The sequence below is a fragment of the Silurus meridionalis genome, chromosome 29 (assembly GCF_014805685.1).
Source record: "Silurus meridionalis isolate SWU-2019-XX chromosome 29, ASM1480568v1, whole genome shotgun sequence".
NCBI lineage: Eukaryota > Metazoa > Chordata > Actinopteri > Siluriformes > Siluridae > Silurus > Silurus meridionalis.
This window is the reverse complement of record NC_060912.1, coordinates 9,741,687-9,767,038: the sequence shown is the minus strand read 5'-3', so window position 1 is coordinate 9,767,038 and position 25,352 is coordinate 9,741,687. Positions and strand designations below refer to the sequence as shown.

General features: G+C 37.8%; 1 protein-coding gene across 1 annotated transcript; it reads left to right on the top strand.

The window, feature by feature from the left end:
* The first annotated feature begins 17,252 nt into the window (after positions 1–17,252).
* On the top strand, positions 17,253–24,196 carry LOC124381858 (ectonucleotide pyrophosphatase/phosphodiesterase family member 7-like). Its single transcript, XM_046843727.1, has 7 exons — positions 17,253–17,543; positions 18,585–18,712; positions 19,145–19,290; positions 20,339–20,971; positions 21,148–21,379; positions 23,674–23,806; positions 23,930–24,196. Exons 1-7 carry the CDS (start codon positions 17,425–17,427, stop codon positions 23,982–23,984), a joined length of 1,446 nt encoding a protein of 481 aa, XP_046699683.1. The 5' UTR covers positions 17,253–17,424; the 3' UTR covers positions 23,985–24,196.
* Positions 24,197–25,352: the final 1,156 nt, after the last annotated feature.

Genomic DNA, 25,352 nt, shown 5'->3' with positions numbered 1-25,352 from the left:
CTGTTGGAAAACTAAACCTATGGTTTTAGTTTTCTGACAATGTAGCATTATATAGTAAACACTCACTCCTACACATACACAGTCCTAGAGATGGCACTTTATTTCCATTTTCACTTTACATACATCAATTAAAACTGGAAATTCAATTCGAGTAGCGTTCTGATCCTGGAACAAAGATCAAACCTGTGATTCAGCTTCAGCTTCTACATGGGATTTACTGTGAAAACTGCTGTTACTGAAAACACCTTCTGACCAGTTACAGACCAGAAATCAACAGTGTTCTGGGGTAAATGATATGATCAACAGTGGTGGACAGTAAAAATGTAAATTTAATTTGTTACTGTATTTAAGTAGCTTTTTTGCATGGCTGTACTTTACTTTTAAATTTACTGTGTCACATTTTAGTATTTCTACTTTAAGGTAACTATATGGTTTGTGTACTTTGTCCGCCACTCATGATCTATATGTATAGTGTCATTTAAATATGCTATTTATATTGTGCTTTTCAATTATTGACCTTAAAGCAATAGGAATTGTGTGTATTTTCCCTGTGATAACTTTCGAATCACAAACTAAGTGTTGGCGTGGTCCAGCGGTGGGTTTGTGAAAGATGGGCGGAGAAGGGAAATGTGAGTGGTGAATGAAATTTTGGTCTAATGTGTGTAATGAGTGCTGTGTATTTCTGTGAGAGGAAGCAGCGATCGTGTGGAGCGACGAGGTGAGAGCTGATCACCACATCCTGCACGCACACACACACACACACACACACACACACACACACAAACACACTTACTCCTTTGAATTCATGTCCTTTGCCACCCAACCGCTTTATCCTGTGGCAAGAACACAATGAACTGCTTCACTTTGTCTCTTTCTCAAACACACACACACACACACACACACACACATACATACAAACACAAATATTCCATATGAATTGGTCACTGTTTTCATATAGACAAGTCCAAATGCACAGAAACACACACACACACACACACACACACACACACACACACACCCCAGGCTGGTGAGTCGCCCTCAGGCCGAGAGACCTCTCTGTAATTCAATTAGCGAGGCTCTGTCTCATTATGAGGATTTTGTGTGTGTGTGTGTGTGTGTGTGTGTGTGTGTGTGTGTGTGTGTGTGTGTTTTACGTCTGCCCCAGGCACATACTCACATTGAGTCGGGACAGAGGTGAACCTGCAGACTGGGAATAACAGTCACTTACTTAAGTCTGTCACACACACACACACACACACACACACACACACACACACACACACACACACACACACACACAGACACACACACATCAAAAAAACTATATCAGCAAGTTTGGTTCTAAATATGGTATGTTTTTTGAGCATCGCATTCCACATTTAGTCCCAATTTGCTCTTATAATTCCCTCCATTCTTCTGTGAAGATGTTCCACTAGATTTTGGAGTGTGCTTGTGGAGATTTGTGGAGATTCGGAGGTTCGTTTGACTACACACCCCGGCAGTCAGGTACTGATGTAGCTGACTTGAGGAGACCTGGGGTGCAGTCAGCGTTTCAATTCATCCCAAAGGTGTTCAGTAGGGTTAAAGTTCAGCGCTCTACAGCACACCATTTAAGATCTTTCTCTCCAAAGCATGTAAACCAGATCAGGGAGCTCACATTGTGCACAGGAGCATCGCCATGCTGGAACAGGTTTCGGTTTCCAAGTTCAAGTGAATGCAAAATTGTATCATATTGCATCCAAAGTCGTCCTGTACAGCTGTGTGCCTCCAGATTTGTGGGAACGGTTTGGAGGAGCATCACATATAGCAGGAGAGGTATATCACAGGGAAACAGACACATACAAACTAGAAGAGTTACAGATGCACATAACCAAACAAACACACATACAAACACACACAAACACACACACATTGCTCTTTTCCTGAACTCTGTCAATAACAGTATAATTTTAGTTAGTAAACTTGCTGCAGTTATTAATAGCAATACATGATGCTGCTAGACACGAGTTGCTAAGCAGTCGCCAAGATTGCAGTGCTCTTCTCTTTCTCTCTCTCACACACACACACACACACACACACACACACACACACACACACACACAAAATGCGAGAAAACTGTAATAAAAATGAACTCTTTCACAGTGTACAGTGGTAAGAGGTTACTTGCCTGAGAGAAAAAAAAAATCCGAAACTGTTTCACCTTTTGCAAACTCCGTGCTTAAAAGTAGAATAGTGACCCTTCTGCTCAACCGGACTAAACTCAACATGAAAATGATCTGCATTGAAAAGAAATCACTTCGTAGATGAATGTAGCACTGCAGAGTTCACACACACACACACACACACACACTGTAAATTAATTGAGCATAGAGAAAGATAAGCATGCACATACAGGGACATACACTTACAGTATACGTGCATTGTGTGGAATGATTCGCTCTAAAGACACACAAATACACACACACTCACACACACACTCACACACAAACACACATATACACACAGTAAATGAAGCATTCTGCAAATGAACCAGGATGTAAATCAATCCCGCTATGAAAAGAGGCACTGTGTTAATATAAAATACAAAGAAATGGAAAATGAACAATGCTGTATAATGGATCACATTGTAAACAAATTAGTTCTGAATGAATTGAGAAGAAAGAGAAAAAAACAGAAAGGCACACACACACACACACACACACACACACACACACACACACACACACACACTCAGTGAACGAACAATAAATATCACATTGTAAATGACTGAAACTTAAGAAACTGGGTTGAAGAGATTGAAATAGTGTTTGCCATTGAAATTTTATTTCCGTTGCACGGATTTAGACGACGCTGGCTGTAAACGACGCTATCGTTTTTCACAACAAATGAACAATTTACCGAAAAATGTTACCGATATGCAAACTGAAATCTTTTTGTTTGATGTTCTATTGATTTGAATATAATCGAATTCCAAGGATTTTTTTTTACAGGTTGAGATCTTCAGGCTGTAATTATAGAGAAGAGCTCAGTCAGGCCCGGAGCAGGAACCAGGCACAGTCTCTCCACACACACACACACACACACACACACACACACACACTTTTACTGTCTCTATTGCTCTGTGTTTTCACTGCACAGACGACGGAACAAGCTGAACTCAGGATTCAGGTTCATCTTCCACCGGTTTAAGATACGGTCGCCATGACAACAGTAAAAGTGACTGCAGCACCCGTGACACCACGGTCAAGTCCAACATGGAAGAAGTGCTCAGATGAGCACAGATGCTTTGTTGGATTACTTGTATCACAACTCAGTGGCTTACAGCAAACATCGACAGGAAAATAATTTCTATGCTTTAGATTGGTATTTATTTATAGCTCTTTCCAGAGATTTTCCGTCGAGTTTGAGTAAAATAACAACTAATCTTCTTCTTCTTCTTCTATCGGCTGCTCCCATTAGGTGGCGCCATAGCGGATCATCTGTCTCCATACTACTCTGTCCACCCTAAAGACCACCATCCGATGCTGTCTAGCTTCACTGTCCCCTTCCAACATCTACCAGTCTCCAAACTCTTTCAGGTTGCATCTCCTACAGAGAACATAGTCCACCTGTGTGCACCTTCCTCCACTCTAGTGAAAAAGATGTTTTTGGACGAAAGCATTTGTTGCTCTAAAACCTGTAAATACTGTTAAGCATTGATGAAGCCTTCAAAATATGCAAGCTGCCCATTTCACAGGCACTCATGCATTCCTATACCATCAGAGGTTCAGCTTTCTGAACTGAGCGCTAATAACAAGCCATCATTATAAAATATAGTCCTTCTTCTTTTTAGTCTAGAGGATGTGGTTTCCAAATAAAGAAATAAATTTTTTTATTTGTCTGACCACAAAACAGTTTTCCACTTTCCTCAGAACATCTGAAATAAACTTTGGCTCAGAGAGGATGGCAAATTTCTGGATCATGTTCACGCATGCCTTCTTCTTTATATGATCGAGATTTAACCTGCATTTATCAATGACACAGCAAACTGTGTTCACAGACAAGGAGTTCTAGAGGTTTAAAGAGCCCATGCCTGTCTGTCTGTCTGTCTGTCTGTCTGTCTGTCTGTCTGTCTGTCTATCTATCTATCTATCTATCTATCTATCTATCTATCTATCTATCTATCTATCTATCTATCTATCTATGTTTGTCTGTCTGTCTGCATTTGTATTGCTGATCAAGCTATTTGTCTGTTTGTTTCACTATCAGTCCTTCTGTCTGCCTGTCTCACTGTCAGTCCCTCTGTCCATCTGTCTTATGTCCCTCCTCTATCTGTCTTTCTCACTGCCAGTCTTTCTCTCTGCCCATCACACTGTCTGTCCATCTGTGCACCTGTCTCACTGTTATTCTTTCTGTTTACCCACTGTACTATTAGGCCCTCACCTGTCTCTTACAATCAGTACCTCTGTCTGTCTGTCTGTCTGTCTGTCTGTCTGTCTCTCCATCTGTCTGTCCGTCCATCTGTCCATGTTCTGCTCATTACTGATTAGGCCATTTGCCTGTCTGTTTTCTTGTCCTCTTTGTCTGTTTTGCTTTCAGTCCTTTTGTTTGCCTGTCTCACAGTCAGTCCATCTGTCTCACAGTCAGTCCATCTGTCTTACAGTCAGTTCATCTGTTTTACAGTCCCTCTGCCCACTTGTCTTACTTTTAGTCCCTCAACTGTCTGTCATTCAGTCCCTCTGTCCACCTGTCTCACTGGCATCCCTTCTGTCTGCCTGGCTTACTGTCATTCTCTCTCCCTGTCTCCCTGTTTTACTGTCAGTCCTCTCTCTCTCTCTCTCTCTCTCTCTCTCTCTCTCTCTCTCTCTCTCTCTATCAGCCTGTCCCTGTCAATTTTGATTTAGAAGATTCAAAATCTACTTGGTGTTTTTTTCTTATTCATCTTTTTTGCTCCTGTTTGTTTCCCTCTCTGTCTAAGTTCAGTATGGACGCATCCCTCGGTTTTCCTCTCAATCTAATTACTCGCTGTTCGACTTCTTTCTCCTCTCAGTGTATAAAGAGACATCACGCTTAAAGGCAGACGCCTGAAGCGGTCTTCAATAAGCTGAGCCAGGCTGAGTCAGTAAAAAAGCTCTCAGACTCTATTCATTAAGCTGCAGCGGCCCGATCAGGCCGAATTGAGACTCACTCACTTTCTTTTGCTTGCACTGAACTTAGACAGAGGGAGAAATAAATACAGGTCACCTGACACCTCCTAAATGATCAAATGGTATTTTTCAGGTGTAACACAATGCTGATGTGATTCGGCTGCATTGAAAATATCTGGAGCGGATTCTGATGTTCTGGGCCATACAATTCAGATGAAATGTATTTAGTCATTCATTAGTTAGATTGACATTATTACTTCCTGGACATTATTTCAGGAAGGGGTGACCCTGAATGGGACCCCACACATACATTCACACATGGAGGATAAATGAAGCCCAAGGAATCTACTAGCAAGCTTGTAGAAACCACAGAGCCCAGAGGAAACCCACATAGACACAAGGAGAACACAACCTTGAAGCTGTTCAGTCTCTGTAGCGCCACCCTGTCAGCCCTCATGACACAGTCTTTTTCAATAAAAAAATATGACCAAGAGCTATTATTATTTACAAAATTGAGCAGTTTTATTGACATGGCAGGCAACTATTTTCTAACAAGATTTCCGTACTTACCACTACTTACAAACAATACTCTCTCAGGATCCTCTGCAGGGTTCCATTAACTTATTTAGTCATTAATATATTTACAAAAATAATACAATTAATTACCTCTCTTTCTCTCCCTCTCTCTCTCTCTCTCTCTCTCACACACACACACACACACACACACACACACACACAGTGGAAGTCACTTTCCAGACAATTATATTCTTCCTCAACAGACACAAAAATGACAGGAAAAGCATTTGTGTGTGTGTGTGTGTGTGTGTGTGTGTGTGTGTGTGTGTTTTATTTGTCAAGTGCTCTTATGCACTCGAAAACCACACAGAGTGACATTTATAGTGTGTGTGAGTAAAAGAGAAAGAGATAAAGACAGCGAGAGGTAATCGGATGCGATGCTCACCTGTGCCCCCTGCAGGACACACTGATGAGGTGCAAAAATAGTGTTAACCAGTAGGGAAACACTTCAACTTTATATATAAGGAGTAAATCAGTGTGTGCTATCATGATTATATATTTAGTGATAGGATGGTGTTGATCTGTTTTGGTGAGGTGGGAGCTCAGTGGTTAAGACTCCGTGTTACTGATCATTAGAATGTCAGGGGTCTAACCTGGGTATCATCAAACTGCCCCTCTTGGGGACCTTCAGCAAGGCCCTTAACCCTTTGTGCTCCATGGACGCTGTAACATACGTCCATATGCCGACCATGCTCTGACCCCGGCTTCCTACATCGATGGGATATGCAAAGAAATAACAATGAATAAAGTATTAAAAAAAGGAAATCAGATGTCTATAACTTCATATACCCTTTTTTTATTCATTTATAGTTACTGCTAATATCATGTAATACCTGTGGCTTTAACGAAACAGTTCCTCACTTACATTCTAGCAGCTACAAACAGTCGCTCCCTCACAAAATTCTCTCTTTTTTAATGTAATGAAGTAAAACACATCTGGATATGTTACAAAAAAGCAATGAAGTGTAAAGAAAATGTCAGAACAAAGCTGGAGGGTGTGTGTGTGTGTGTGTGTGTGTGTGTGTGCGTGCGTACCAAGGTCAAGAGGAAGAGCAAGGCTAACGAGGTGTAAAGGGAAGAGTGTGTCCTGAACTCCCTTAGCACCTGGGTACACACAGCCCTCTCCTCTACCTCTTACAAACTCATGCACTCCACCTTCAATTGTTCTATCTATCTATCTATCTATCTATCTATCTATCTATCTATCTATCTATCTATCTATCTATCTATCTATCTATCTATCTAATACAAGTGAATCCTACAAACTAATACACATATGGTCTGGGCTTGTCTGAGTGATAGTCAAATTTTGTGTGTGTGTGTGTGTGTGTGTGTGTGTGTGTGTGTGTGTGTGTGTTTGTTTGTGTGTAAAATTATTCAACCACATTACAAATATTTATTTAAAGCTTCTTTCTTTTCACATTTTTATTGACAGCATCATCAGAATGGACTGTATATTAACTGTTTGGGAGAAAACTGGTAGTTATATACTATTTTCTCAAACTACAGTTTCTTCCTTGTAGTTTGTCTAGAAATGGTCCGCTCTGCTCTGAATCATACTTCAGAGTTTTATGACCTGAAGCAGGGCTCAGGTGAGGAAACGTCCATCCCCTTGCCAGCAGTTCACATTTCCATAACCAGTGTAGCATGCAGCCTATTTTGTAGATCTGAATGATTGACAGATTGTAAGCGCCAACATATTGTGAGTGATTAGAAACAGGTAAGCAGTTCTGGTGATGAATATTCAGAAGCACCTGTTACAAACCGAGCTCTGTCTTTGAAATAGGTACATGGCTGAAGCTCGGGGAGTGAGAGAAAGAGCGAAAGCAGAGAGAAATCCTAACATTTTCTCCCAAAAGAGCAGTCAGGAACAGGAAACAGTCTGTTGGAGAGAAACTCTCTTGATGTGCCACGTTCATCTGGTCTTCAGCAATTACCTCCTGGCTAATTACTCTATATCCCTATGTACTGCTGCTGCTGTTGCTAGTGATGATGATGATGATGATGATGATGATGATGATGATTGTGATGATGAAAATTATGTTGTTTTCACTCTGCTGCCATTCTCAGTTTTGAAACTGATGTGGTAGTTGAAGATAGATGACAAAGTGAACTCTGAGATATTTAATTCTTTTACATTTGAAATGAGTTCTTAAAATGTAAATAAAAAATCTCACTAACACTTCAATGTGATAAAGGAATGCACTTGGTCTAATAAATGATCTTTTTTTATAGTAACAACCATAATCTCTGCTGCTTTATCAGTTTGTGGTTGCACCTATTACTGGCCTAAGTGCAAGTCCAGATACTGCACTTCCACTGACCCAATTACCCAAGCCTTAGGAGAGGTGGAAGCTCAGTGGTTAAGGCTCTGGGTTACTGATCTGAAGGTCAGGGTTCAAGCCCAGGTATCGCCAAACTGCCAATCTTGGACCCCTGAGCAAGACCCTCAACCTCTGTGCTCCAGGGGTGCTGTATTATGACTGACTCTGTGCTCTGACCCCAGCTTTCTAACATCCCTGGGATATGTGAAAAAAGAATTTCACAGTGCTGTAAAAAGTACATGTGACAAGTATAAATACAAGTATCTCAGGTTTGCTGTGAGTCCCACCGACTCTGAGGTTCTCAGGTGTAATAGAGTCTGTGGCGGTTTGAAAACAGAGAGGATGGGAGTAGTGCAGAAAGAGGTGTGCTTTCATTCAATTTTGTCTCTCACCCAAGTTATTTTTTTGTATATTGCTTGACAACTGTTATATAACTTCGATTTTTTTAGAACAGAATAATTCACCTGTACATTAAGACAGCACTTTTCCGACCATGACAGCAGTCTCTGGCCTTCTAAAAACCGGTAGATTCCCCAACATGTCTCAAAAAAAAGTTGGGACAGGGCAACTAAAGTCTGAAAAAAGTAAGTTTTATTATAACTAAACAGTTGGAGAAAATGTTTACAACTAATGAGGTTAATTGACAACAGGTCAGTAAGATGATTGGGTATAAATAGGGTATATTAGAGATGCAGAGAATCTCTGAAGTAAAAATGGGTAGAAATTCACCAATCTGTTTGACTGAAAATTGTGGAACAATTTAAAAATAATGCTCCTCAACATAAATTTGCAATACAGTTGAATATCTCATTATTTACAGTATATCATATCATAAAAAGTTTCAACAAACCTGGAGAAATCTCACAGGATCTTTGGGCCCTCAGGAGGCACTGCAATTAAAAACAGTCATGATTCTTTAATGAAATCACTGCATGGGCTCATTAACACCTCCATAAATCATTGTCTGTGAACATGGTTTGCCACGTCATCCAGAAATGCAGGTTAAATCTCTATTATGCAAAAACATGATCCAGAAATGCCACTATCCTCTCTGGATCAAAGCTCATTTAAAATCTACTTAAGCAAAGTGAAAAACTGTTCTGTGGTCAAAAAATTCGAAATTTAAATTTATTTTTTGAAACCATGGACAACACGTCCTCTGGACTAAAGAGGAGAGGGATTTGGCTTATCGCTTCAAAAAGCTACATCTCTGATAATATGGGAATAGATTAGTCAAATTAGTCATTTTGTTTTTATTTACATTTTACACAGTGTCCCAACCTTTTTGGAACTGATTGGTACAAATTTGCTTATTCTACACCCTAAAAAATATTCAGGTGATACCAATTTGTTACGCTTCAGTACTCATTGTATTGCTCCAATCAGGGAGGAGTGTCTAAAAAATACCAGTTTGCACAACTCATTAAACAATTAACTAATAAAGCACTTACCTGCCTACAGCCATCTGCTCCCAATGAAGAAAGCATGCCTCAGATGGATTCTTTCTTAAGCCTTTTCAGCAAGTTTTCAACCATTCTCTTAAGGATTAAAAAATGGCTAAATAACCCCTTATGCTTAGGCAATGTGGCTAGAGTTCATGCTAACATTTCACACACTAAATACTTGCAGCAGCTGGACCTAACCACTTCTCATTGAAACAAACAGGACTCTGGATTTTCTCACTGAATTTACATTTAACGAGGACCAAATCTCATTAGACCCCATCTTGACCTCTCTATCTGGCTTGATTTTATACATGTATATTTATGGCATTTAGCAGATGCCCTTATCCAGAGCCATGTATGAAAGTGCTTTGAAGTCTCTATTAATGAATAAACCAACACTTGTTCACTAAGTTGCTGGTTTAGGATACCATCCTCCTAAACTCTGTATATATAGATCACAACCCCCCATTCTGTTGTAATGTCAACCCCACCAACTCCCCTGCAGTCGATGAATGGTTCAAGCTGAAAGTGCAAGTATGCACACGAACACCTAGAACAAATGGCACAGGAACAAAAAGGTAATCTGTTTTGCTGACTAATTCGAACCAATATTTGATAGCCAATAGTATGGAGATGGATGATCTGCTGTGGTGAAACCCTAACAGGAGCAGCTGATAGAAGAAGTTGAGAGCCACTAGTTCCAGCAATAAGAAAAAATCCATACAGATAGTTTTTCCGGCTTGCAGTCAGTTGTCATTACGAGAGCAGCCTCTAGAGGCGACTCACTGACACCACGAGCTGTTTGTTTTTACACAAGACTGTGCGCTACACGGAGAGTGCAAGGTGCAAAAAATATGCTATTACAATAATGATTTCTATTTTATTAATTATCATTATATTTATTATTTATTATAGTCATATTTATTTAATTTTGTAAATTGTTATGGGGTTACTGGGGTTTTTTTGTATTGTTTTTTTTTTTTTTTTTATAAAGCTCAGTAATATTTTACATAAAGAGTTATGTTTGTTTGATTTTTAGTTTCTATTATCCATTTTAAAAACTATCAGTTGATTAATTGTTATCAGCAAGTACGATCCAACCAAGCTTTCGGGACCGATCCACTATTGGTCGAACTCAGTAATCTGTAATGACCACCAAATTACCTTGTATTCCATCAACTACAACACTTTGGTACATGTTATTGCAAGACAACACTGTAAATAACCATGACGTGTTAAAAGTAACCATCATTGATTACACAGTAGTTAATTACATTTTTGTGACTATCAATACAGACACTAATCTGTTGAAAGGGTAAACAACTGTAAAATATTTTTGGCTAGATGACATTAAATAAGAGAAATAAAGCACACACACAAGTAAACGAAGAACTTAGAGGAAAGGTTAAAGAGAGAAAGGTGACACTGTTATTGTAATCAGGACTGTGCAACTCTATCATTTGGAATAATTAGTGACATGTTCATTGCCGCTGGCTGCCGAGCCATTTTCACCTTGAAAGATAGAAAAAAGTGGGCCCTAGTGACTAGAGACTGACCTCACTCTCCCCGATCTTTCCTATAGTCTTTGTGTGTTTTACAATGCGTGCCTGGAGGGCTATAACCCTGCGAATCCTCGCTTCAAGTTACAAAGTCACCATTATTACATTATTACACTGGGCCATACCATAAACCTTTATCAGCATGCAGCCTTGGGACATAGCATAACCGTCCTTTCTCACCTCTCTGGGGGCTTCAAACAACACACCATTTAAAAACGGAGCATTTTACCAGCTATCCGAAAGTGACCTTGTAACAAAGTGGAGCCCTCACACACTTCCATCTCCCAACTGATTGTGTTATTGTGTTATTACATAAGTAGAAAGAGCAAAGAGTCCATTCGTATTTTTGCTGAGTATTAAAAAGGATAAGGTTGATTTGAGGGTCATGAAATCTACGACTTCTATAGATAGCAACAAAAAAGTAAAAAAAAAATATTATATTTATTTTTTAACACTAGCAGGTGATTATACTCGGTTGTTATTTGCTTAACTGTATTATTCATAATAAATATTCCGACAAACATTGTATAAAAATCTACTTGAATGGTAATAAGTTAGAATATTGTAAGAAATGGAATGTTAATGACTAACGCGATATTAATTTTAATATTAAATGAACAGGGAATTTTTCATTGTAAGTTATTTCTAATGCTTTATACAGAATTTCATTTATTTGTTAATTGATTTAATCACCATTATATCAGCAGATTTGGAAAATTTCTCAAAATCAGACTGTTACTAGTAAAGCTCAAAGTTGAACTCAACAGAAGGCTGCGTTGTATAAAAATAAAGACCCTTCCAGGATTTTACATTTTAATCATTTCAAAAACATCAGGAAATGATATGTTCATTTACACAATTACTTGGTTAATTCTAACAAAATGGTTTCCACCATGACTGTTAATCAGCATTAAAAAATAGTACTTGAACTTCTTATTTTGTTCGGAAAAATTCTGACATCATGACGTGTCATTTGCGATGAAAGCACTTGTACTACATTTATAATTTGCTATGTGTACGTTGCTATATTGTTCATTCAACACCAACACTTTGAGTGATAATCTGATCCAGGGCACATCTGCTCCACTTATAATACACTTTAAGTCTTTAATCATTTATTTATTTAAATAAATCATTGTTGCAATATGGCATTCTATAGTTTTTTTGTGCATTTGCAACCAACACACAAATTTCAGTGTGACATATTGCGATTACATTAATTTTATACTTTTTGAATTTTATACTTCTGGACCAGACTTTCTACTGCTCCTCACACAAGCAAATATTATGCAAGAGAAAATCAGTATCACACGAAACAGAGACTTGCCTCTGCTCTACACAAACTCCTCCATGCTCCTCCACAAAATCTCTGAATAGCACTTTGTCATATCTCCCAGAAGTGGATTCAATGTTGAGTCTTGTCTTCCTCAGACCATACTGGAATGTTTTCCTTGCCATAATAGCCACTGGCTTGCTCATCAGGGATAAAGATATATGGACTGATTTATACATTTTAAAGTTATAGTCGTATTTGATTTAATTATTTTAAGCTGCGTTGGGACAATGTCCATTGTTAAAAGGACTTTACAAATACAACTAAATTGAAGTAAATCAGTAATATTGCATATTTTGTAAATAAGAGATATTAAACATTGTTGACTATAATTAAGTAATATTGTACATGTTGGTCAACAGAATTGAGAGTAAGATGGTAAACACAAAGGAAAGATAAGTATTAAAGAAAGAAACTATAACCTGAACATGAAGACTGTGGAGAACAACAACAACAACAACCATGAAAGACAAATGCAAGACAGAAAATGCTGTTAAGGGAGAATCTATAAACAAGTTCTAATCAGCATCACAACATCACAATTTCAATGTTAAATCCTCAACTCTAAATCCAGTCCTGTGGCTGTAAGTAGGAGAAAAGATGCATCAGTTAAACAGTTGAAATGAAGTCTGTTTGTTCGTGTGTTTTATGGATACAAATATCAGACGTGGCACTCTGAAGAATTTGTTTAATCTTCCTTTCATCTTTTTCAGATTTACAGCCAATCGTTTTGCTAAAACATTTACCATGACATCCACAAACACTACAAATCAAAATGTATTCACATCTCCCCTGCCATCTGATTGCATCTCTTTTGTCCTTCTGAACGTTCTCCTCTTCAGTTGATTGAGCATATTGCACTCATTTCTAGTACAGCCATCTGTGAGCAGTTCCCATGGTACTTCCTGTCACCTTTTACTTACCTTCTGCTCAGCTGCGTCCTTACATTCTGCTCATCACCTGAACGTCTTGCATGTGTTTATCTGTTTCTCCTTTATTTAAGGTCATGCTGTTGTTGAAGGAAATCCCTATCACCCCTTGCCTCACTTGTGCCCTTTAAGCAAACAGATCAATCACTACCTGTTTTCCTCACTGTCAACTTTTTCTAGTCCTTGGCTAAAAATAGACCCCTGTTCAGTCTCTCTGCTGCTGTCACCCCCCGAGTCACCACTGACATTTACCCTCTGACTTTGGTTTCTGTACTTAGTTGTATTCTGTACTCAGTTGTTGTGTTGACTTGAACTGAAAAACGCAACTTCATACACCTAATGGGACAAAAAGCAGGACTAGCGTTAGCATCAGGAAAGCTAGGTGGATGATTTAAACACTTCAGAATCTCAAGGAATTTCTGCTCTTATGTTGTCTGTAGTACTGGACATGAGACTAAAAATAAACCAATCAAAACAAAGAACTTTGAATAATGTCTTGGTAGACAAGCATCACTGTGAATGATCCGAATTATATTTCAAAATAACCCTCAGTACACCTAACAAAGACAAACTGTTAGAACCCTAAATATCGAATTTGGACTCATCAAACCAAAGGACAGTTTTCCACTAATCTTTTCATTCCTTGTGGTTCTTGGCTCAAGAAGGTCTGCTTGCTGTTCTTCCGAAGTAATGGTTTCATTGCCGCAATTCAGCCATAAAAACCTGACTCACGCAGGCTCCTCTGAACAGTGGATGTTAAATGATGTCTGTCACTGGAACTCCAAGAAGCATTTATGTGGGCTCTAATCTTATGTGCTGTAAATTGGTGGTTTTTGAGGCTGGTAAAAGCGGCTAGACGGAAGGCTTTCTTCAGTGCAAAACCCAAGGAAGCACACTTGGTAACCGGTAAACATTGCCAACCGGTAAACATTCGCAAATTCTATGAAACCAGGTTCTGCTCATCATCTGACCTAAAACCATCTCAACATTAAAGCATAATGGTGGCAGCATCACCTTCATATATGACAACAAACATAAGCACAGAGCCAAGACAACACAGGAGTAGCTTATGTCCTAAAGTTAAATCTATTGAACATCTCTAGAGAGACCTGAAAGTGGCTGTTTACTGATGGTGCCTGGACAATCTTGAGGGGATTTTCCATGAAGAATGGCAGATGCTCTCCAGATGTCAAAGCTTGTTGCATCATACCCAAAAACACTTGAGGCTATATTTGCTGCTTTGTGAGGCTTTCTATAGAGAGGTGTGTGTGCCGTTCCAAACCGGGTCCAATCAATAAACTTTTCCACAGCCCTATAATCAAGGTGTAAAAACATCTCAGCAATGATCAGGAGAATTCAATGGCAACTGAGCTCTTTTTCAATTTTTGCAAAGAGCAGAATCCTTACAGTAAATGTACATGTGATATTTCAGGAATTTTAAATTGACAGAAATTTCTAGAATTCTGTTTTCATGTGGTCATTATGGGGTACTGAGTATAGATTAATGTATATATATAAAACATATTTCTAATATGTTAACATTTTTCTAGTTGCAGGTCATTCACAGAAACTTGTCCAGTGGATGTTTCACATATATCTTTATCTTCCTACATGTTTATTTAACTACGCATTGAAAAGTCTCCAGTGGCGGTGCTTTAAAACAGTCAAAGTGGTAAATTTAACTTCATCAGCTTTAAGATGCTTCACGCTCTGTGGTTATTTTATGTGGGTAAGGAACTATGTCTCATGAACGTTTAAGACAAATGATTAAATGTAACTGTAGATGATTCCAAAGTACAAAAAGCTTAAAATAAATTAGATCTTTACCTTCAGTTCTGTGCAGGATTTCCAAAGGAAGTGTGTCTACAGTACAATGTGACTGGCATGTGAATCAACATGCTTTAGAGAGTCACAGTAATTACAACCCCAATGAGTAATAACATGAAGCACAGAACTGCTAAATGGAAGAAAGAGAGAGAATGAAAGATAAAAAAAAAAAAAATTAAAAAAAGGAAAGACGGAGTAGGAAGACTGAGCAGCTGTTTGGAAGTCAATGGAGTTTTGGTAATAAAGTCTGTGATGGGATGTTCTTATAAACCATTGATTTCCAATAGAGTGCATTTTAAAGAGGGAGAGAGTGTGAGAGAGAGAGAGAGAGAGAGAGAGAGAGAGAAAGGGGCAAGTATTGTTATTATCAGATTACACTGAGTTGATCGTACATTCACTCCTCACACACAGAGCAGAAGGACACCCAGAGGACGAGGAGTGACCTTGTTACTCTCACAATATTATCTGTGTGACAAACACAAACACATTATCGTTATAACCTTTACTGACTTCTCTATCGCTCTCTCTCTCTCTCTCTCTCTCTCTCTCTCTGACATACAATAACATTCATGCATTAACACAGATACATTATAACCTTTAAAACACACACTCACACACAATGTTAATATTTTGTGTTTCCTTTTAAAATGTTTTTTCTTGTCACTTCTTATATCGTCCACATGGACCCTCTAACACCCCACTGTAGCAGGCCACTCAAGATCTTCCACTTCAAGCCATGTAAAGCATATCTTCATGAAGCTGGCTTTGTGCACATGCTGGAACAGATTCGGATCTCCTATTTCAACTGAAGAGAAAATTTCATGGCACCACATCCAGAACCTTTGCATTTGTGTAGCTCTGACTTTGTGGAAACAATGAGGAGAAAAACTCCATATAATATCATTCTTACCTAAATGTCACACAGGGACTAGAATGGGACTACATCTAAAATCATTTATTAAGATACAGAGAGATCATCAAAACATCCATCCGAAATGCTCAAAATATGTATAAAATATATAAATATCAATATTTTAGTAACTATTAAATATAATAGTTTAATAAAACAAAATAAAAATAAAATATATATATATATTAGGGCTGTCAAATGATTTAAATATTCAATAGCGATTAATTACATGATTGACATGAGTTAAACTTAATCGCACATTTGTGTCTGTTCTAAATGTACCTTAAATAAATACCTTTCAACTTTTTAATACTCTAATCAACATGGACAAATATTGATGCTTTATGCAAATATAATATTTATATTTATATTTATATATACATTTTGGAATGTCTACCACGTGAAAGAAGTTTAAGGGTGTAATGGCACCACTTTATTAGAGGTGTAACGGTACACACAATTACACACTGATTAATGAAACCCTGCAGGTCAGAGAGCTTTAGAAATTGCATTGTTTCAGTATGTTTTTGTTCCTTTGCTACCACCTGGTGGTCATGTCGGAAATTACTTATTTCTGCATATTTATTTAATCGAAATCAGATTCCAAAGAAAGATTTTACACAAAAATCAAATGTAAATAGTTTGAAATAAACACCTGACTACTATTTAATGCATATAATATTAATTTAAAAATCAACCGTGACAAGTATAAATCATATAATTTATGATTCAAATACTTTTGAATCACTCAGTGAACGGATCTGATTCTCACGAGTCTTTTGAGTAACGTGTGTCAGTAGAGATTCTGCCTGCTTTTGCCCTGAAATTCCACTAGAGGGCACTCACCGAATCCTTAGAATTTACCGAATAAATGGATCTCACTCACAAGTCCCTCGGATCTTGCTGTTTCATACGCTGCTGTTCCGAAAACTCACCAGTAGGGGGCAGTGCTTTCCAAATCGATTTATTGAATATATTTTCACTGTAATATTTATAATAATATTTATATTTATATTCATTAATATTCATTATTCAAAGAGTGCAAATAGTGCTTCAAAGAGTGCTTATCATTGTGAATCATTCACAGAGGTGATATTAACTTAGATGGCAGATAAGAGGATCTGATCCATAAATGTATTTCTTAGCATTGACCTGTGTTGTACATAAAGTGCTGAGTCATCAGCTTTGCAATCATTTAAGATAAGAACAAACCTTGGCCATTGAGCCGAATGAAAAAAGAAAACGGCATTGAGAATGTCTTACCAGACTTTACATGACGAAGGGATAGACTGAGATACAGTGCTCAGGATTTCAAGAGTGCAAAGAGGATCTTCCCAAAACTGTACTCGCAGCTGATCTGTATTTAAGTGCCGACTAAACAAATACAGTGGAATAATGTGGAAATTGTGTGTGTGTTTATGTGTTTTTGCATGGTGCTTGCATGCTATGCCTCTCAGAAAAAACAACAGCTTAGGATGCAACAAGTTGTTGCTCGTCTCCTTTGATGGCTTCAGGTAAGACTTTTTTTTTTTTTTTTGGAAAATATGTATTTTAATTATTTTTTAATTCCTTTTTTTATTTGCTTTTGATAAATAATAAATGGATCAATAATTTATTAATTTATGAATACTTACTTTTTCTTTTACTTTTTATTTATTCTAAGCAAATATTTATTAATTGCACTAATTTAAAATCAAATATAGTATATTCCACTCATTTTGACCTGAAAGTAACACAAATAAATGCGGTAGAAATGCTTTAATGCATGTACTGTAAATCTGAAATAAATATTAGATAATATTGGGTACCATACAAAAAAAGGTACACATTTTGCACCATTAGTTTGTTTTGAAATTGCATGTGGTGAAACTTTACTTTGTATTTTAGGTTCTAAAAGTTTGAAAAAGTATAAAAAATGCCACCAATTGGAAACAGCTGTGCATGCACATTAATGTTTTTGCTAAACCCTTACTGTTTACAAAACATTTACAACATTTGGCAGAAGCCCTTATCCAGCAGCACTTATAATTTTGCAATTATTTCAACTTAAAAGTTGAGAGTTAAGGGCCTTGCTCAAGGGCCCAGCAGTGGCAGCTTGGTGGTGGTAGGAATTGAACTTTTTGACAATTACAAGACCAACATTTTAGCCACTGAGATACTACATTATAGCATTACCACTACTACTTCCCATTACTGCTGCAGTGACAATAACCCATTACCCAAGACCCAAGTGTGAACCTCTATTCTGACCATTGTGACCTTTTTCTGTGCAATAAAGTATGTTGAAGGAACACTTAATTCATAATCCCAGGCAAAATGTGCACATTAAAATTACATAAAAAAATGTAGGGTAGGGTTAGGGTTAGCACACAATCCACGGTTAATAGCACTGGTACTGAATGGCAATGAATACACCATTCATTTCACACCAATGTGGAACATAAAAAAAAAAGGTCTTGGTAAAATAAGTATGGAAACAAACATTTTATTAATACTAGATTTACTATTACTACAATTACTATTACTGTGTTTTAAAATAATGGGTTCCATTTCAGGTGGGATTATGACAGGGACGTGGAAACGCCACACCTGGACCAAATGGCTGTAGACGGGGTAAAAGCCCCTTACGTGACGCCGGCCTTTTTTACCATGACCAGTCCTACTCACTTTACAATACTTACAGGTAATATCACACGCATTCTTTATAACCTCATAAAAATTCATTTATCACTGTTTGTGTCCTTCACACGAAAATCTGCTTATCTCAGCTATACTCATGTAACCTCTTTTATCAATCACAACGCTTTCTAATCTTATCAAGACATATATAATCTGCCACTAAAACAACATCTTTTGAGTAATAAACAGGATACATTCGTGCATAGCTCCAGATATCCTAAGCACAAAGAAGATTATTGCAAAGCGTAAACAACAACATTTGCCTCAAGTTCCAAATCTATTTCAAAGTTTAACTTCTGCCATGTTGTATTTTGGATTCAGATTGTTCGGAAGGTGTGAATTTTATCAGCTTTATATGTGCGTAAAATGTGCCGAAACAGCAAGAAACTTTAACAGATTGAACTCTAATCAAATCCGACACTTGTTTATTTTGCAGGGAAATACATTGAGAATCATGGCGTGATACATAACATGTGGTTCAACACCAGCACAACTGAGAAAAAGCCCTACTACCAAACGCAGTTTGTGAACGAGTGGTGGGATAATGGCAGCCTGCCCATATGGATCACTGCTCAAAGACAGGTACAAAACACAAAACATGGATCTTCTTATACAATGTTTTCATCTTTTTATAATCGCTTGATCTTGCAAAAGTTGTCAGGACTTTTCTGATCCTGATGCTGACTTGGAAATTGTCCAGGTCACAGTTTGTGAACTGTCATACAAATACCATTAAATTGTTTTTTGTTATATTGCAGAGATAAGAAATATCTTATCAGTTATCTTTTCTGAGAACGGTTACATAGAACATCATAGATTATGTCTTGTGATAACCAGCACGATTATCCTTTACTTTTAGACATATTGTAATCGCTGCCAGTCTGAGGTATCAAATCATAGTCTGGAATTCGAATAGTGGACACAATAGGCAGGTGGAAAGTCAAGCATTATTCCAGTCTCATATTACAGTACAGAAGAACAAGAACCTGAGCCCATGGTCACATGTATTTACTATGTATTGTTTTGAAAACTTTTTACTTTCATTAGTTAAATGTTTTACACAAATATCTGTACTTTCTACTTCTGACATTTTCAAACCAGACTTGATACTTTAGATTTAATCTATTTGGTAAAGTGTCAATAATTTTTTCCACTCATCAACCTATTTCCTGTCATCATGTGGCTTCTTTCAACCTACCACTGGTGTGTCATTTAATGGTTCTCACGGTCCAAAGACGTCGGCTAACAGCAAGCAAGTCAGAAGGAAACAAGAAGTATGGGGCTGACGTGGATGAGAACAGAGACATTCCTGATCACCTGATCATCATAATTTTTTCTCTGTTTGTGTTCTATATTGTGGATGTTCATCCTGGACATGCATATTAGATAACAACAATAAAAATTCGTTTTGTATTTATATATTTACATGACGTGAGGTCCAGTTAGCAGTGTGACACTAAAACAGATAGTAGTAATGGCTAATTTTTACTTAAGTACATGTCAGCGCCCAAACTTCTTCACTTTAACTTGAGTAAAAAAGTCTAGTCAGAACTTCAACATTTTACCAGAGTCTTGTACTTTAACCACCTCTGCAGGTTTAAAACATGTTTCATTTGTCTTTAAAACTCAGGGTCTTCAAGCCGGCTCACTTCACTTCCCTGGCACAGCTTCAACTTATGATGGGGAAAAAGCAGTTGTATCTGAAGTGGAGCCTCGCTTCTATAACTACAGCAATGAGACAGCGTGGCAGCAGAACATTGACAAGATCCTGGGCGTCTGGTTCACAGAAAAAAAACTGGACTTTGTGTCCTTGTATTTTGGTGAACCAGACAGTACTGGACACAAATATGGCCCAGACTCAGACCAGCGAAGGGAGATGGTGAAACAGGTGGACCGAACAGTGGGCTACTTGAGAACTTCAGTCGAGAACAATAACTTGACCCAGTGCCTCAATATCATCATCACTGCCGACCACGGCATGACCACAGTGCATCGTGGCAGTGGCGTAAACGAGATTGTACTGTACAAGATCCCAGGATTCTCTTTCCAAGATTTAGACTTCCATCTGGTAGACTATGGGCCATCTGGTTTGCTTCTCCCTAAAGAAGGAAGGCTAGAAAAAGTGTACAATGCCCTGAAGGGTGCTCATCCACACCTTCATGTGTACAAGAAAGAAGAAATGCCTCCCAGGCTGCACTTTGGCAAAAATGACCGCATATTACCCATCATACTATGGGCTGACTTGGGATACGTCATTAACGGGGTGAGTAATGCCATTGAAATTCTAGTGTTGTTCAATTCTGTTTTATAATTGGGTAGAAGGCAAATATAACAGCAGCTTTAACAAGGCTGCAGCCACCAACTACAGCGATAACATTTTATATCTGTGTGCCTGCAAATGTATCAAAAAAGAATGATCTTGTAAAACTTTAATTGCAGTACTTTCCAGTGCAGACCAACAAAGGAGAGCATGGCTTTGACAATGGAGATATGGACATGAAGCCATTCTTCCGTGCTGTGGGACCTGCCTTCCGAAAGAATCTTATAGTGGAGCCATTTGAGACAGTACACATATACTCATTGATGTGCCACCTGCTGGGTATCACACCCGATCCCAACGATGGACACCTGAATGCCACACGTGCCATGCTGCTCTCCTCTGAAGAACGGGGTTAGCTAAATATCTAATTTCTGATGTATTCAATCAGCATGCTTTTACTTATAAATAGATAAATTGGTGATCATTTTAGATATTTAGCCCCTAGTGGCAATAAGTAGCACAGCACTTTTGAAAAATGGAAGAATGTTTACAGCAATCCTTTTTTATTCCAACTCAACTTAGATGTTTAAATCAATTAGCCAGAATCCAGGTGCTACATAAAACAATTAACTTCAAAATGCAAAAAAGTGCACCAAACAGTACACAGTTTTAATGAAAAATAATAATATAATAGTACAACAATAAACACTTCAGATGCAAACATGAAATATTGGGTAGCAGAACATATCATATTCGGCAGAAACCCCAAAAACAAGCTGTCCTCGGTATCCATTGCTAATCAAGTCAAGTCAAGTCAAGAGGCTTTTATTGTCATTTCTACTATACACAGTGGTACACAGTACACAGTAAAAATGAGACAACGTTCCTCCGAAACCCTGGTGCTACACTAAACAACAATAAACAAAACAACATAGAGCTACAACACAAGCTACATAAAGTGCATCGAGTGCAACCTAGTGCAAACAGTGCAGACAAAAAATAGTACAGACAGACAGTGCAGACAGAAAACACAAGACAACACAAGACAAGACAAGACAAAAAAACAATATAGCGCCAACTAGTAAACCTACTGTAAACTCAAATTATAAACTGAAATTATACAGTACTGTACGAGGTGAAATGTAAAATGTAAAAACTATAACTGGGAGTAAATATAAACAGGACATACAGAACAAAGTAGTGCAAAAGAGCAGCAGCAGTCAAGAGGTGCAAAGACAGCATGTAAACATTATACTATAATACAGTCAAAGGTGCAAAAACAGCATGTAAACAGTATAATAGTGATACATGTGCAAAAAACAGCAGTTAAGGAGTGTAGTATGGTCGAGTATAATAAATAATAAATAAATGAATGGTTGTGGAATGGATTGAGATGAGTGTGTGTTAAGTGTTTAGTCCAGGTTGTACAGTTCGGTACACACATTGAGTGAGTGTGTGTGTGTGTGTGTGTATTCCGTTTCATTTCTGTGTATTTAGAAGCCTGATGGCTTGGGGAAAGAAACTGTTGCACAGTCTTGTTGTGGCGGCCCGAATGCTTCGGAACCGTTTTTCTGATGGCAGGAGTGTAAAGAGTGTGTGTTACGGGCTAATACAGTAGATGTTGCAATTTCCAAAACAAGGAATGTGAATCAGCTTCTCAGGATGTTTTCTCAGTTGTCACTCTGTGGCTTTTCCCTGACTGCTCAAACAGAACCAGTACCAGAGGGATCAGCTTATGTTCTCCACCAGTTGAACACCAAGGAATCTGATACTCTTGAGGAGCTGTTGATGTTCAGCAGAGTGGTAGCTCGATGTCCTCCTGAACTTGACAACCATCTCTTTTGCTTTGTCCACTTTTAGATAGATTGATGGCTCTACACCAGTCAGTTCGCTACTGCACCTCCTCCTGAATTTTTGTTTTTGCTGATGAGACCACCACAGTTGCTTCACTTGTGAATTTGAACATGTAATTTAGCTGTCATAGCTGTCCTTGATGTGGCTGTGGATTCCCTAGGCACTTGTTTGTTTTGCTTCTCTGATCGCCTGAGAAAATCTGGCCCTTGCAGTACTTAGCGCCACTGAAAGTGGAGTCTCTGCTCATCAGCAGTGCATGCACCTTTGTGGTCAAGCTTACTGTCTACAAAACAGACATTTGAGTGCAAAATGGTTGTTTGTTTAGAGCCCAGCAAAGTCTTCAACTCTCTTGCAGTGCGTCTGCTTCCTTACACACTTACGATGTCCTTTCCCTCAGCCAACGGCTGAACACCGAGGACTGAAGGCCTGGTCCATGTAGCAAATTAAAATCACATAGCTAATCATACTGTAGGGCAGTTTTGGGCAATGTCTGGATATGGGACACATGAACACTACTGTTCCAATGTCCATGAGAACAAAAACAGCACCATTTTGCTTTTGTGTGCTAGTGCTACCTTATCTATATCATCTTGGATAATCATTTACATTTTCAAACACTAAAAGAAACATTTTTTAAATGGTGGTCTGATTAAATCAACATTTAATTTTTTTTAAGACAAGCTTCCTTATTCCATATTTCAAAATATTAAGTGTCTGAGATTTAGCTTAGATTCTTTAATGGCTTCCTGAAAATCCCAGAAAGTTGATTTAGAACCTTCTGACCACTGACTGGAACTCAAACTTAGAGTATCACCACATTTTCACCCTTTTTGTTCTCATTTTCTGTGCAGGTTCTGCTGATAATAATAACTCTATTATGACCAGAGTGTTCATTGGCTTCGGGGCTGTCAGTGGTTTTCTGCTGATCGTGTTTGTTGTTGTGGTGACCCACAGCATCATTAAGCGGCGGAAGCAAATACAGAGGTATGTACATAAAAAATAAACAAAAATATATATAATTTATCTATGCAATACTAATAATTAAATACACCAATTAAATTAATTACACAAATTATTTTTTTATTTCTTTTTCTCTCTCTCTTTTAGAGCTGTCACTTGTGAAAAGTCTGACAGTGACGACAAGAAACAAACATCATTTTAGCTTTATGTTGTATTCATTCTTTTTGCACAATTCAATGGACCAAATAAACAAAGAAGCCCCTGTGCCATTCACCTACCAAGATCTAAAATGTTCATACACATGCAAAATATGGATATGTTTAATGTGTTTATACACAATGTATACGACCGTTCATTTCAATATATTTCAAGGAGTATTTTCCTAATGTTAAATTAAATACATTTTCTGTGTTATGCTTTCTCTGAGTAGTTTTTTGTTGTATAACTGAATTTTTTGGGAGAAAGAAAAGTAAATGAATTAAGTAAATAGAGTAAATAAGGTGTATGTACAACAATAAATCTTTACCAGCATATGAGGTGGTATCAAACAGTTTTGAGTCTAGTTTTGTAACAAGCCAACAGATGGCAGCACGCAGGTTGCACGCACAGTCAAAGGGAGCACCAACCTTCTTTAGTCAGGGAGTACACTGAGAGCTGTGCAACTGGTGCTATTCTGACCATGTGCATTACCAAATCTGCTATGCGGACCCCTATCACTGAGCTCTCCTCAACAACATGATCTCACTTCCGCTCCCAACTTACTCACCAGATTTGCCTCCTGAAGACTCCGCCTCTTTCCAAAGATGAAGATCCGGCTCAAAGGTCGCCGTTTTGACACCAGTGGGGAGATCCAGCGTGAATCGCAGAAGGTGCTTCAAACGCTTCGAAAAATAGACTGTGAAAATAGTGTGTAAACATAGATAAATACAGTACTTTCTTGTAAACAGAGCTAGTCCTGAAACTTTCTGATATCACCTCATATAAAACAAATAACCGCATTATCTGAAGATCATGATATCAAATCAAGTTATCAAGCCGAGAGCTTAATTGAGGAAAGGACAGTTATATAATAGTGTCATCGTATGACCGCACATAGATTATTCTCGTTGATGGATAATAAAGGTAAACTCCTTCATACTAAACAATCAGTTTTAAGGCTCTAGTGTTGATTTAATTTACATACTGTATCTCACAGGAAGACATTCTTTCATGCACATTAGGTGAGGATGCCTATATGAGGTATAGAGTGGGGAAATAATTATGATGAAGGGTCTTTGTAGGTAAACAAGGTGGTACCAACTCCCAGGTAGTTATTATGGAATGTATTATAATATTATTATCATATTATCATATTATAATAATATGATAATATGATATTATTGTTTATTTCAAATAATTAATAATTCAAATGAATTATTAACATAATTTCTCAATGTTTTAGTATATTTTTAATTATTCAAATTAATTATTATCAACATTTACAATTAATAATTGTTATCACTCCTTTCTATTTGTTAATACACCTTAAAGTGATAGTTTCTAAATTTCCTTCTATTTTTAAATACATTTG

Excerpts from the sequence above, each read along its gene's own strand:
- LOC124381858 (XM_046843727.1), top strand. The coding sequence starts at position 17,425 with ATGTGGAAATTGTGTGTGTGTTTATGTGTTTTTGCATGGTGCTTGCAT. Across the intron at positions 17,544-18,584 it reads GTCTCCTTTGATGGCTTCAG|GTGGGATTATGACAGGGACG; the intron begins GTAAGACTTTTT and ends GTTCCATTTCAG. Across the intron at positions 20,972-21,147 it reads TGGGATACGTCATTAACGGG|TACTTTCCAGTGCAGACCAA; the intron begins GTGAGTAATGCC and ends CTTTAATTGCAG.